The sequence below is a fragment of the Chroicocephalus ridibundus genome, chromosome 9 (assembly GCF_963924245.1).
Source record: "Chroicocephalus ridibundus chromosome 9, bChrRid1.1, whole genome shotgun sequence".
NCBI classification, from domain to species: domain Eukaryota; kingdom Metazoa; phylum Chordata; class Aves; order Charadriiformes; family Laridae; genus Chroicocephalus; species Chroicocephalus ridibundus.
This window is the reverse complement of record NC_086292.1, coordinates 48,123,999-48,139,348: the sequence shown is the minus strand read 5'-3', so window position 1 is coordinate 48,139,348 and position 15,350 is coordinate 48,123,999. Positions and strand designations below refer to the sequence as shown.

The following is a 15,350-nucleotide window of genomic DNA, read 5'->3' as shown; positions in this document are numbered from 1 at the left end:
CTGGTCCTACTGGGCAGCTTTTAGGGCTGTGGTGGCACTTCCCACCAGCACTAATATGCATCACTTTGCGCTGGTACCCACCAGTCTGCAGAAATGTGAACGTGCACGCTCATCTTCATGATGCCCGCATCGTGTTTTGTGTTATCAGAGAGATCACAGAGCCCCGAGCAAGAACAGCTACAGGATTTTCCTCACTCCTTCTCCACGCGCTCCCCAGCTCTCAAATTGTCCTCATTTACCCCCCTCTTGGAGACAACTGCAGCCTTCCCGCAACTCATATACTGTTTTTCTGAGGGCCCTGCCTGAGATGGGAGACAGTGGTTGCCCCTCTGGAAACCCCCCCTGACTGCACACTGCCTGAGCAGACACTGCTGCAGACTTCACTCGGGGTCGGGGGGGTGGGGGGGGGAATAAAAGACAATTAAACCCCCCCCCTACAATGCGAATACTTTATTATCAATGAGTGACTGGTATTAGCTTTTTGTCTGGGTATTAATAATATTTCAAAAAACCATACATCAAAATTAGGGCTTTCTCCTATTTTTGCTGTATAATTTTTCTTTTTTAAAAAAATCTGTATTGAAAGAATTATATAAGCCAAAGTGCATTTTCTGGTTTTTGTCCATATACACATTGCACCATACATAAATAATTACATTGTAAAAATGACTCCATAATTACAAGTATAATATATATTTTCATATAATATATAAAACTTTATATTAAATCTAGGTAGATGATATTTGGGAATAGTCTGTGTCTTTTTTTTTTCTTTTTCCTTTTGTCAGAGGCTGACCGTTATCGATTGTTACTGAGTAAAATCTCCAGCCAACAAGGACACGACGTGATAAACTGTCTCGAGTAACATGGCCCCCAGCCTTTGGCAAAGCTAATCCGCACGCTGTTCGGGTCGTAGGGCCCGTCCGCATAATCCAGATCAGCCATGTGCTGCAAGAGGCAGGACTTCTCGTAGTCAAACACCTTGATGGAATAGCCCGGCATCACCTTGCGCACGATCAAAGTCCTACAGTTGGGGATGTCCAGTGTCGGGGAGTTTACGAAGATGGGATGCTCGCTGCGGTTGTAAGCCCACACACCGTCCGGTTCTTTGCTAAGTAAAATCCCGTAGCCGATTTTACTTCGAGTCCTTCTCACAGTCTCGCTCCTGTTTTCCAGGTTTAGCTGACCGAGGCAGAAGCCGTTTCCTTGAGGTAGGTCATAAAATATACTGACAGACTGTTCGTACACTGTGTAGAGGCGGCCGACGCGCGTCCGGTGCTCCCAATAGGCCACGTTGCACCAATGGCTCCTCTTCACGGCATCAGGCGACGTACTGGCATCTGCAGGGGAAAGCAGAGGAAAAGTCAGGATTTGCTGTGACCTCCTGGGAAAAGACAGGTACGGAGGGCAAGCAAATGGCTCTCTCCACCCATCAGCTCTGCTCATGTGGGAAACTCAACTTGTGCTCAACCCAAAACTTGTGCTCAACCCAAAGCCTGCCTTCAACCCAAAGCTTCTGCTCAATACAAAGCCCACACTGTTACGTCAAATGCCACCACGACAGAAGGCTCGAGCAAAGGCTAGTGACCCAACAGGCCACCCACCAGCTCCCATGGAGCTCAACGCCTCTGTCTCCCTCTAATTTAATGTTCAATCCTGTGTCCAGCAGCCAGGACCCTGTATACTCAAAATATGAGCATTTCCACCACCAAGAGCCGGCATGGATAATATGACACTGCAAGTCAGCCACCCCTGCGCTTGGCGGGTCCCCCCATTTTCAAAGGCCAACTTGTGTCGAGCTGAAGCACAGGAGACGTCCATGAAGTGCTTGGATGACTGACCTGACAGTTATCTCTGCTATGTAATATTCTTTGACAGCGATGCCGATGTTCCCACGGGGAAACGTGAAATCTGAGGAGGCATTTCATGCCAAGCGGGAGTAGTTGCTATGAACTATACATGTCCTCCTAATAAAGCCATTGGAACTCTCTCCAGAACAATGAGAAACATCTCTTCTTTCTAGGAATTACATTCAAGGAAGACAGGACGGACGCAGACTACCAGAAATCTGTTTAATTTATCATGCCTCCAAAAGGAAGATGGGGACTCTCAGACCTACAAGAGCCCCGAAGAGGGCGAATTAACCTCCTGCTGAACATCATTCCTGCTCCTACCACACCAGAAAACCACACTGGGATTTCAAGCAAGGAGCTCTGCTTCGAGCCAGCCCTGTTCCATACCTGGCATTAAGCTCCCTGACAATATATCACGCGCCCGCGGCCTGCTGACCCCTCTGCCTTCATGCCATCATGTCCGATTAACTCGCACGCGGGGTGATGCCATTATTTTGCCTCAGAGACCCTATTGACGCACCGGATTTCAAGCGCAGCCCTACAGCCCCGTTTCTTTTCAGGCTCAAATTACCCCGGAGGGGAACGGTCTCTCCTCCCCATTAACGATCTTTGAATTAAGCAGCTTTGTTAGAGTTTAACTTGAGTTGCAACTATAAAAATTTAAGGGGAGGGAGAGGAGGGAAGGGGGGCAACTGGGCAAGCCGGGAGGCAGCGGGATGCCCTTTGCCGTGGGCAATGCTCATCATCTCGCTCTGACTCCTTCGCCCGTCGCAGGTCTAAACCGCCCTGAAAATGCCAGATTGGCCCCTTTCTCCCCCATCATCTCCTTAAATAATTTTTAAGACCCAGCACAACTGACAACAGCCCCTTTTCAGCTTGATGCAGATTTCGTACAGAAATGGGAAGAAATCCCCGCAGAAATCAGACACTTCAACCCCACTTTGAAAAGAAACACCGTTTCCCTGCGAGCCGACAGCTTTGTGCCCCCTACTACTGGCCGTGATGTCCCAGGCCTCCTGAAGGCATGGGAAAAGCCCTGCTGAACACAACTGGGCGAGACGTGCCCCTCAAGTTCAGAGTTAGTGGCTCTGCACGCAGGGAAACGGGTGAAGACCCTTGGTCAGAGCAACGGCAGCATCCTGGAGCTGGACGAGGCAACCTGGGTTTTTTCCCCCCAAGGACCAGGTCCTGACCCCCGGCCACAGCTCTTGAGTCCCAGTGTCATCGATGGGTCTTTGTGTATCCATGCTTCTGAACCATCCTCCACAGAAACCACTCAGTCACTCTGTAATAAGCTCATCCTGATGCTGCACTCTGCTAACGACAAGAATCAGCAAAACCAAAGGGTTTTCCCCATTCTTACTCTTTGGCTAATAGCTGTATTTCCTTTGCCAGCTCAAATGACCACCTCCTGCGTCCAGATCACCAGGAGTCAAACGAACAACCCAACTTGCTCCAAAAGGGTAATGACTTCATCAGCAAGTGCATGATGTATATGTTGTGCCCGAGCACATCATGACAACTGAAGTATCTCGTGATGCCTTGCAAAGCACCAGCCACGCGAACGTGAAGTTTTAGGGGAGGAAGAAAAGATTCAAATGTAATTCCGGGTTAGAAACCCTGCCAGCTGCCTAGTGCCGAAATGATGCACTGAGATCCCCACCAAGAACAGAAACTTTGATGAAATGGGTGATAAAAAGTTTCAGAACCTCTTTGCAGTATTTCAGCAGTTGCAAAAATGATGTTAACCAAGTTTATGACATTAACACAAATCTGACCCAAATAGTCAGAATAATTGAACGTTAGAGCAAGACCACCCTTAGCTACATCTCTACAAACTCCTGAAATCAAGAGCTTGCGCATGGATGAAAATCTTTTGACCTTCTCTGATAACAATCCCTTGGTCTACCACCACGCAGAAGGTCAGTGCATTTGGCTCTTTAAAATGCACTCTGGCAAACAGTTTCAGATTTTAAGAGGTGAAACAAGATGTAGTTCATAAATGACACAACAGCAGAAAGACGACGTACTGAGCAACTGAGCTTCATCCGCAGGTGCATCTGCCACAGCATCCAGTTTCCACAGTCATCCTTCCCCTGGGACATCGTACAGTTGAGATGCCCCCAGTACAGTTGAGATGCCCCCAGTGCCTTCCCAAAACTCTTCTCAAATGTTCAAATTTTGCTGCGGTCCCACCCGAGCGATGCCGTGGGGGGCTACAGACAAGCCCGGAGCTTTTCATCTGCAGGGCACGGAGGCTGGTAGCAATTACTGAGCTCTGCGTCTGTTTAACCTCCCAACCTCTACAAAGCCCTGCCTGCCCATTAGGTAAGTTGCTTTTGTTATTATGTTTTTTAGAAACTGCCACTCAGCCCCTGAATTTCCCTTCCAGACTAAGAATGGGATAACTTCAAAACTCTGAAGCTTCCCCATCAGTTGAATTAATGAGGGGAACAGTCAGCAATAAACGTTTAAATAGGTGGTTCCCGTGGTTTATTGCAAATTAACATACCTAGTGGGGGAAAGCAAAGCAGGAGGAAACCAGTGTCTATTCTACAAGAATGTCCCGCTGTAGGCGTCACCATCCCTGGTGCCATCTCTGCTTTCCAGGAACCAGCAAGTATTTTGGTAAAGACACCGATCTATGCACATACTGAAAACAGGGGAAGGTTTTTTCCACACCGGCTGCTTTGAAGCATCTAAAACAGCCTTATTAAAATAATTTCCATGCAATTTATGGCATGAGCTTCAGTCCATCCATCCAAGCAGGCTTCTGGGGGGGGGGGGGGGGGGGGCGGGCAAAACCCCCCTGGCAATGTGCTTCCCATCTCTTGACACCCTGTCACAGCTCCTGCCCAGCAGTGACAGCTCTGTCACCTCGGAGCACTCCCGGAGATGTCCTGTGCTCCTTCAAACGGGTGAGGACGTGACTTCTAGGTAACTGCACATCAAGCACCCAAAAGCTTCCTTTCCGTCCCACTCTTCCATCACCCGCTTTCGCCAGGGGGGTGAAGAAAGGCTTTAAAAGCCACACACCAGCTGCCAAACCAACCTGCCCATGGCCCGCAGGCAAATAAACCACCCCGAAAGGAGAGGGTTAAAAGGCTCATCTGAAAAGCCTCCGCCTCGGGAAAGCTTTTGGCAGGGTCTCCCTTCCCCCCCAGCCCCGGCCATCGCCCCCCTGGCCGGCTGCCCCCCTCCCCGTGCCGCCCTGGGTTCCTTTGCCTTCTTTTATCTCCCAGTGCGCTCAACCAAATCCTGAGAAGATGAACTCATCTCGCAGCCCTGACATAAAGCAAGCACTTTAGCAAGCCCCGAAATACAAGGGGGCCTGGGCTGTGTCTCATCCCCTGCCAAGTATTAGTTTCGCCTCCAGCTATTAGCCACTACCACTCAGCAGACAGCAGGGGCGGCCGGCAGAAAAGCATGTCCTCTGCCTTTTAAATAAATATTCCATTTTTTCCTCCTCTTTTTCCACGCTGCCCTTTATGCACAGACAAGAAAATCCACTTTTTTTTTTCTTTTTTTTTTTTTTTTTTTTCCAATTTTTCCCCCCCTTTCCGCTGGAACAGAGGCAGGCTTGTTAGCTTTCTTTTTGAAGAAAGAAAAATATTTTAGTCCTGCAGTGCCTCCCTCGATGGTATACGCCGTGTTTTTAACAACTATCATTGTAGGCAGCTACAACTTCTAAGAGCTACATTTAGGCTGGCGTCAGGGCTATCTCTTCCATCAAAGCCACCTTTATCGATCAGATGGACGGGGCTGAAACTCTGGCTCTTGTTTACTCCTTCCTCCCAGTCGCCGCTTCCTCCGCCATCCATCCTCTGCAGCGATGCCTCGCAGCAGACACATCCAAAAGGAAATTTCAAACGACTTAAGATAAAAAAGCAAGATAGGAAGCAAGACGGGAGAATCAAAACCAGAACTTAACGGGAAGAGTGTCTTGCGTGGCTCAGGCAGAAGGAATCCGAGTACGGGAATAAATAAATGCAGAGAGCAAATACTGTAAATCCTCGCGGCGTTCGCAGCGCTGCTGCTTTTGCTCCCTGCAGAGCGTGGAGGTAAAGAAAATAACTTGAGGTTTTAGATTATTTGTGATTTGACAGTGCTTTATGCCAGTAAAGTTCAAAGCAGCGCATTAAAAGAGAAAAGAAAGATGCTTTCTTTTTTTCCAAAACAAAATGCTGCACAGTCCCACTGCTTGATGTTGCACTTAAAAGCAGGATGGAAAACATGGGCAGATCACAAAACACCCAATTAAAATATCTCTGATTCATACTTCGGCTCTTCCAAAGCCACCAAACCTCTTCTCAGCAGGTCAAACGGCCCCCCCAATGTACGGCTGCAAGTAAGATCTTGTCGTGTAAGGAAAGGGGGGTGAGAAGGGAAGTTTGCTGCAGCGCTTTGAGGAATAATCCCATTTTTGCACGGACTCGTGATGAAAACAGTCACAAGTCACGCCGCCTTGTTTTCCCAAGCTGCGCTCCCCGTGAGGAAGGGGTGATGGCAGCCCCCCCTGCCCCACCTCACCCCACCCCACGCTCATGGGCGTGCGGAACACATTTAAGAAGCGCCTGCGGGGATGGCCACGCGTGTTAAGAAAAAATAAATAAATCACTGCATGCTCCAAACATGACAGGGACTCGAACGCACGCCTGGGCACCTGAAGCCATGGAGTGGGATATTCAGAAGTGCCTCCACAACTCAGCCCACCCACCATTTTCATGTCCCCCCACCGTCTGTACCCCTGCATCTCGGGCAGCCTAATGCTCCTCTGGCCACAGAGCTCAGTCACATCTTTTCTCAATGGCCAAGGCCTTTCTTCAGTTTTCTTTGGCTATTACAGATGTTCTCAAGTTTTCTTCTCCCCTCTGCCGTAGCACAGACACACTATCCACCACGCAGCAGCACGGACGCAGGATGGTCACAGCCACACACGGGTCGCTGTGAACAAGGTCCAGATAAAAAGCCTGGCGCAAAGAACAAGCACATTTCCCAAAGAGCTTTTAACAGTTCACTGGAAAGCCATCATTTACAATAATCCCCCATTAATACCCTTCGAGACAAGCTCCAGGGTAAGGAAGGGGTTAAAACTTTCCACAGCAGAAATGGAATTTTTATGGCCCTACAAAAAAAGAAAAAAATTAATTGTCAATCTGCCCCAGCAAAGCTCTCAACCATTTTCGTTAAGCCAATATACTTAAAATACCTCTGCCTTACAAGTTTCAGCTGGAATGCATCACTGCGGCCTCCCAGGAGCCCCCGCAATGAAACAACCCCCGGCAGGAGACTCTGCCTGTTGGGGTGGGGAGAAGCTGAGTGTTGCCACCAGCACAGGGCTCCCCCATGCAGATGCCCTGGGGACACAGTGCCACAAATCGGCCACCATCTGTCCATCCACCCTCATTGGGAGCGGTGGGGTGGGACTTTGAAGGCACCTTCCCACCCTTGGGGGACATGCAGACGTTGGTGAGCCACATCTTGGCCGGCAGCCACTTTGTCAGCCCATGGCAGCACTCCAATGTTGGCTCCCCCATGTATACGTAGGGCAACATCCCAAGCCCACCAGCAAATGAACACAGGAGGCTGGGCAGGACCTGGGCTGCTGTCCCTTGGTGGCCCTGGGGACAACAGACGAACAGAGGCAGCAGGAGGTTCTCCATGCTGTTCCCCAGCAAAGGTTTGTGAAAATCCCAATAAGGACAAGGACAGTTTAGTCCGTTTTTCTAATCACTTCTTGGTTTCTCCAATGAAGTGAGAAGCTGCGTGTTACGGCAGGACAAGGGGCTTGCGCAAGGAGATGGCAGCTGGGTGCAAGCAGGAGGCTGGGGAGCCCTAGGCCCTTCCGGGACCTTTTCCTTAAGGCCCAGAATCAACTGAGGATCCTTTTATTTACCAGCTTTGACCAAGACAAACTTGCTCCCCGATTCACAGAGGCCCCGAAAAGCTGCCACCAGCTCCCCAGCTGATGACGGAGGTCAGCCACAGGGACAGCAGCGCAGACCTTCCCCACGCTGCAGAGCATCAAACTCTCTCCAGGCTGCTGGTTTGCTCTGCTGAGAGAGACAGGAAGATTCAGCCCAGCTCACGCTTCAATAATAAAATAACTGTGATTTCATATTACGATTAATCCAGTGTCACCATCGTTGTGGCGCAAAAGGGTCCCAATTCCTCCAACCCCAACGCAGTTCCTGGCACGTTCCTCATGTTGGACGTGGCTGCTGTGCGGCCACAGAGACCAGTTTAGCTCCCTCATCCAGCAAAAGCCAACACCAAAGAAAGCACCGCAGACAGCTGAAAAGAGCCCTCGCTGGCACCATACCCACCATGGAGGAGACACCTTCCTCCTCCTCCTCCTCCTCCTCCTCCTCCTCCTCCAGCCTTTACCTTGGAGCAGAGCGCTGGTGCTCCCCAGCCTCCTTCCATGAGCTGATTTAATTCGTTAACCCAGTAGATTATTAACTCAGAAGAACACTTGCACTGGGTTAATTAATTAAATTAGTTAAAAAAAGGTTCTGACGGGCAACAGAGCCGGTGAAGAGGCGCATGGAGAGGCCTGGGGGGAAAGGGGGACATTTCCATGGCAGCCCAGGAAACAAAAACAACACAGGACAGGAGCCAATGCCAAGATTAGGATGAAAACAATTTTCTCCGCATAAAAGAAACCACTCTGCAAAATCATCAGCTCATGCTATTTTTTTTTATATCCTTCAAAGAAAAACACATGCCATGTTTAGTTCTGCCCGGAAATTTGTAAGCCATCATCAGTTAGCTTATTTTCCAGCTAAATTTGAGGAGTTTGTTTTTAATGTACCTTCTCTGGCCATTAAATACGCAGTCTGGAACATAAGTTTAAGGTATTTCAGCAGGGTTTTTTCCCAGCTCCCCTGCATGGTTTACAAAGGTCTTTTCAGCCAAGGGTGAAAAGTCCTAGAAAGTAAAAAAAAAACTGGAAAAGCCCAACTCAGGTATTTTTCACTGACATTTTTATGCGTTACTTCTAAAGGCCAATGTTTTCAGAGATTTAAGTGAATTTTTTTCTTTTTTTTTTTTTTGGAGTCGAACAGTCCCCATGTAATCTCAGCTTCCCTCGTTCACAGCTTTCGCAGGCACATTCATCGCTTTCAAGCTCCTGGGCTGTGCACGTAACCGCTTTATACCTGGCACGTAAAAGTTAACACAACAATGTAAATACATCTTCAAAAGGAGCCCAAAACGTAATCACCTACGTTGGCTGCCAATTATGAAAGCACCATGTCATCAACCAGAATTTGGCTGAGACTTCTCCACTGTTGGAAATCAGCCCTGGGTTAAGTCAAAGCCCGGCAAAATCCCGTGGTCATGCTCAGCACCTCCGTGAGCATCTGTAGCACGCCGGCCGTGGGTGCCCCCACCCTGCGTCCCAACCAGCCGAAAAAATGGGGAGAGAAACGAGCTGGTGAAAGACACGAGGGATAAGGTGGGGGGAAGGTCTCCACTGACTGATTTTCTCTAGAATCAGGAGGTTTGCTGAAAATCTTCCAAGCATCATCTAGCTGGGGTTGTTTTCTTTCCTTTGCAAGGCAGGACTGCGAGGGTGGGGGATGCTGGGACCAAAAATGGGAGGGGGGAAAACCACCTTTTTTCACCTTTAGGTTCAGAACTCACACGTTTTCAGCTCCTCCAACCAACCATGTATGCAATCCTTTTTTATTATTTTTTTTTCCCCAGAGCCTGAAAAACACCGAGAATCCGGGAGAAATCACCCCATAAATCACTCGATGGCAGATTTCCCTTATAGCCGTAGCTGCCACAACGTCCAACGCTCCCTTCCCTGCGCCGCTCCCGCCTGGCGCCGCGCCAGCCCTCCCTATTAATTAATCCGGGGGCCGCCTGCTGCAATCCCGGCTACACCGACCGCATCCGACTTGGGCTGGGCCGGTGGGGGGAAGTTGGGCCGGCCAAATCCCACAGGACCTCCTGAGCTCTCCTTCTCCCTTTCGAAGCTATTTCGGCTTTGCGGAGCAATTTTGGGTGCTCTCCGAAACCCGGACTGATGGTCTCGGGGAGGGAAATAACCTGCTCGAGGACCAGAGCTGTGGCAAATGGGAGCATCCCACGGTGGAGGAAAGACTACGGAAAATGGCATAAATAAATAATAATAGTTTTCACTCATAGAGGAGTTTCGGCTGAGCACTTCAAAGCAGTTTAAAAGCAGAAACTAATTAGTAGGTCCCTCTGAAGAGAAACAGGAATAACACCACTTTCCGCCTCCACCGTGCCTCTCGGGCAGAGCATGTCGGGTGCCGGACTTGGCTCCCAACGGAGCCTGGGAATCACCTCACCGGAGGGAGATGGTCCAGAGGCTTGGGCTGTAACCGAACCAAAGCCCCGCCTGCTCCACACCGGCATTAAATGATGGGGTTTCCTCCAGGGTGGAGAGGACGCTGAGGTGATAGAGCTGTTTTGGGAAGCCAGCTTGGTGAGAAAGTCACCGAGGCGGCTGCAGAGATGCCCCTGACGATGCTCAAGCCACCCCACTCCCTGCTGCCGCGCTTCCTGAGAGCATCACAGCATCCCCGGCGGCAGCAGGACCACTAACCCAGCACAGGACATGACACTGACACCTGCTCTGGAGAAAAGAAAAGGAAAAAAAAAAAAAAAAAAAAGCCTTTTTCCCCCTCTGGTGGTATAGAGAACATGAGGGCATTGAGCATTGAGCTCCTCCAAAGAAAGAGGGCTGTCCCGCAAAGGCCCCTCAGCCAGGCAGCACACCATCACCTGCTCACACCGCTCTTGGCCACTGCCCCAACCCCAAATTACACCTCAGCTCCCTCCGGTAACAAACCAAATTTGCCATTCCCACAAGGCGAACGCTCAGCGGGTCCCCTACACGAGGCCTCCTTCAGATGTCCCAGGCCGGCCATGCAAAGCCTCCTCCCCAAAAGCCGCCAGCAAAGCTGGAAACTTCGGGTGTAAAAGCTTGCACAGGACATGGGGAATGAAGCAGGCTGGGACTGCAGCAGCTCTGCCACACTCTTCTATTTTTACTAACCAGAAAATGAGCGGAGATGCTTCCCTGGGAGGAAAATCAAAGCACAACCGAGTTAAACGTCACCATCGGATATACTTTGAGAGCCTGCAATCGCGCTCCAGCCTGATCCGCTCCCTTCGGAGCGAGGACGAAGCTGGCCTCTATCGGATTTACGCCTGAGAACCAGCCACGGGGTTTCAGAGCGGAGGTAGGTGACGTGAGAAGCGGCGAGCGGGCTGAAAAAACCCAAGGCCACCCTGATTCCTCTGAAGCAAGGACGCCGCGCAGCCCCAGGCAGCACCCTCGAGAGAAGAGCGAGGCACTGGGCAGGTGTCTGTCGGCTCGATGCCAACACCACTGCAAATATCAAGGACTGCAAAAATTTTAGGAAACTATCACCGACCTGGAAAACAAGCTGTGACAGAGGAGTGCTGGGCTGGGGAGGCTCCCCGGGGGCCACGAGCGGGAGTCCATCAAGTGTTTTTCTCCATACGGGCTGGGAATGAGCCGCTCTGCTCCTCCCTGGCTGGCTGGGTGCAGAGTTCATCCCTGGGCAGCCACGAGATCCCAGCCTGGGACCTCTGGGAGAACAAAAATATTGGGTTTTCATCCCAAACCCCAACTGGTACCCGGACCGGCTGTGGGTCCCCCATCCCAACCCATCCTCTGCTCCGCAAAAGGGCTCTGGCTGATCCCTCCCCTCGCCTGACAGAATCATAACGTGTTTTGGGTCGGAAGGGACCTTTAAAGGCCATCTAGTCCAACCCCCCACAGTAAGCAGGGACATCTTTAACTAGGTCAGATTGCTCAGACCCTCATCAAGCCTGGCCTTGAACATCTCCAGAGATGGGGCCTCCATCCCTGCATCTCCTCTAATCCTTAAATTCTCCCCAGCGTCCTTAAAAAAGGTGCTTTTTTTCCCAGCATGGTATCAGTGCCCTCGCATATATGGGAAGCGGAGAGTGAAATGGAAATTGAGGCTTTGTTCTGGCCAGCCAGAGCCCAAGATCCTTCTCCTGATGGAGCTCTCCCCGAGACTCGCTGTCTGAGCAAGCGCCGCAAGATGGGGAGCCGTGGCTCTGGGGCTGCCACCGTGTGCCACGCTGCCTGCCACCTGCTTCGAGTCCTCGCTCGTGGCGGATTTCCCGAAGTTTTACAGGGAATTAAAGGATTCTGGGCCGCCAGCGTGGCCTTTGCAAGGAAACAATCCCTCCGGTGCGCACGCCAATTCGGTCACACTGAAAGGATAAACCTGTAAGGGCTACCAAGATGCTGAGGGGACTGAACATCTCTCTTACGAAGAAAGTCTGAGGGATTTGGCTCTTTTTAGTCTGGAAGAAAGACGACTGAGGGGGGATCTTATCAACGCTTATCAATACTTGAAGGGTGGGTGTCAGGAGGATGGGGCCAGGCTCTTCTCAGTGGTGCCCGGTGACAGGACAAGGGGTAACGGGCACAAACTTGACCATGGGAAGTTCCACCTAAACACGAGGAGGAACTTCTTTGCTGTGAGGGTGGCAGAGCCCTGGCACAGGCTGCCCAGAGAGGTGGGGGAGTCTCCGTCTCTGGAGACATCCCAACCCCGCCTGGAGGCGTTCCTGTGCCACCTGCTGTGGGTGACCCTGCTCTGGCAGGGGGTGGGACTGGGTGATCTCCAGAGGTCCCTTCCAACCCCAACCACTCTGGGATTCTGTGAGAGGTCGTGGGGCTCGTACCTGTTGGAGAAGAATTAAAAGCAATGGGGATGGAGTCCATGGTGGGAAGCGCCCAGCGAGGCAGAGGCAGGTCTTGGGTCCTGCGGCACGGGAAGGGAGCATGGAGACGACTCCTGCCCTCCTGCTTGCACACACACGCACGTCGGCACGGCCGCAGCCAGGCTGGGAGGAACGTGCAGAGGGATGCGTGCCTGCGTGTGCACCCACACACGCCAGATTTTCCGATAGCTAGTTCATGTATTTATGTGTAAACATTTTCTGGGTCTATTCCAGCCCTTACTCCAAGCAAGCAGCTCGCTCCACTGACAACTGCTCGTGGCCAGCATCCATGGGCTCTTACTCCCACTTAGAGCAAAGACTAAACAATGACTTAAGCATCTCAGGATGTAAGCCCCATAGTCGGTCCCTCACATTCACGGTCGAAGCAGTGAGGATGCCACGCTGGATGTTTCTGCTTTGCAGGAGGACCTGCACCACCACGAACATGATGGATAACAACCCTCACGCCATTTGTGTGCCACGGCAGATGCACCGGGAGGGGTCTCCTGGCCCTTTTTCTGTAAAATCCACAAATCAGCAACCCAGAGGAGCAGGTGCGGCACGGGGCATGCATTTCTGCTAGCCTGGAATAAGATCAGCCCCAAAGACCAAACATACCTTTGTCTTGGTTTTATACTCCCTGCAAGGGCACTGGTAAATCTATTAAAGTGCAGATAAACAGCAAGAAAATTTCTGCAAGGGATAAGCAGGGGATGGGGGATGAAAACCGAGGTATATGCATGAAATCCACAACATTCGCAAGCATCACTGCAGCCAGCAAGGCAGCGACGGGTGGCCGCCAAAAGTCCCTGAAAGCATCTTCACAGTCCTCTCCCAGATGACAGAATTCCTAACCCTGTATTTGCCCACGGAGAGTGGAGGTGACTCATGCTAATTACCCTCCCTGGCCAAGAAGGGACTTGTTTTCATTTCTGAAAACCACAGTTTCTTTTAAAAAGTAGGGAGGGGAATAATGCACGCAGAACTCCATGGGATACATCCTGTCCTGCTGCACTAGTATGAATCCCAGACACCCCGATACTCCAGCTTCACTTGGGATGTTCAGAGAAACGGATTAATGAATTATAGCACGGACGCGGCCAGAGACGCACGGCAGAGACGCTGCCAGGATTAGCTCCGGGTCTCCTGATTTCCAGTAACGCTCATTCAATACAACCCAGCTAAAATAACTGGTGGGTGTTATGAGCGGAGGAGCTCAAGAAGGGTCTTCGTTCAGCTTAAAAACCCTCCCACCTCTCTTGGACAAGCTCTCATCTTTCTTGGAGGGCAGCTGAAATATAAAGCTAAAAATAACCTTTTCAGGACCGGTCTATGCAGGGTTCGTGGCTGCAACTCCTCCACAAGACGTTCCGGGGAATGCACAGGCTGCAGTTATAAACTCTGCAAATGAAGTACCAAAGTAAACGATGTTCCCATCGAGAGGAAAAGGGGAAGGAGAGCAGGTCGGGCTCTTTGTACATCAAGGACAGGGAGATTAACGGAGCATGTGAACGCTTCGTTACGGCTAACGAGTTCAAGATTGCACACCCTCAACACAGCCGAGTCCTAGAAGAGAAGTATCAAATTCTTCCCCTCTCCTCAAGGGAAATCAGTTTTAAAAAATAAAGTATGGCATATTGGGGGGGAAATACGCCTGGTATTATTCATTAAAAAGGCAGCCTGTCAGCAGCCTGAGAGAGACTCATTTCTCTTCCCCATCCTCCTACAGGCCGTATATATGAAATATCCACATGGATGCAAAGAACCCCCCTGTACAAAACCTGAGGAATAACTGAGTGTAAAACCACGATCAGAGATTTTGCAGAAATACATTCACAAAGCTCCAACGAGCAACAAGGGTTCCCACTTTGGGCAACTTTTGCTCATTACTGCAACATTTCTGACTATTTCTGATGGGGCCGCAGATGATGTGGAAGCCTCAGCGTTCAACCCCAGTATTTGGACGGTACGGACCAACCAATGCTATCAACGTGATAAACTCTGTCAAGTTCCTGCACTAGAATCCTTAAATTGTTAAAAATAGGAAAGAAACTGCACAGTTCACATATTTTATAAAGCTGGGTTAAATCAACATCTGCAAAAAATATCCCCGTTAAACGAAATAGCAGGATTTCATTAAGTAAATTGCAAGTTGGCAAAAATTCTGAAAGAAAGGGAAAAAGCCACAGCCAGCCCTGTAATTTAAACCTTATTTTAACTGTGACAGCATGACTGCAAGAGGCTGCATTTCCAAACGAAAAAATAAAAACGAAGTCTAAAAAAAAAAAAAGTACCTGTTCCCCCCATTTCCCACCTCAGCACACCACAGTGTCTGCAGTCATTAACGCTAACGAGCCCTTCCCTGGGGAGATGAGGAGGGAGTGGGACCCGTTCCCGGCCCCGCATCCTCTGTATCGAACCCACCAAACCTGCAAAATCCACAGTTTTTCACCGTGGGAGCAACCAGACACCGGCGTGGCGGTGGGGGGGTGATGGGTGACAATGTCTGTGGGAGCCTCGGAACCCTGCGTACACCCCCGTGGGTCTGTAGCCTGAGCCAGCATCCAGCGAGCCATCTTCCTGGAGGCTGAGCAGCTGAAAGCTGGGATGGCCGCAGGGCTGGGAAACAGCTCAGTCCGGGCGACACTTCATCATCACTTTCTACATTTTAAAGGCATCCCACTCCCCCCCTGCACGAGACGAGGGGTCGGCGACTGGGGAAGGGCTGGT

At 50.6% G+C, this 15,350-nt stretch overlaps 1 protein-coding gene across 1 annotated transcript in view; it reads right to left on the bottom strand.

Moving 5' to 3' along the window:
* Positions 1-567: 567 nt before the first annotated feature.
* Positions 568-15,350, bottom strand: part of SMAD6 (SMAD family member 6) — a 46,243-nt gene continuing 31,460 nt past the window's right edge. Inside the window, exon 4 of the mRNA XM_063347062.1 lies at positions 568-1,340. Coding sequence (XP_063203132.1) covers positions 799-1,340 — 542 coding nt within the window. The 3' untranslated portion in view covers positions 568-798. The remainder of the gene's footprint in view (positions 1,341-15,350) is intronic.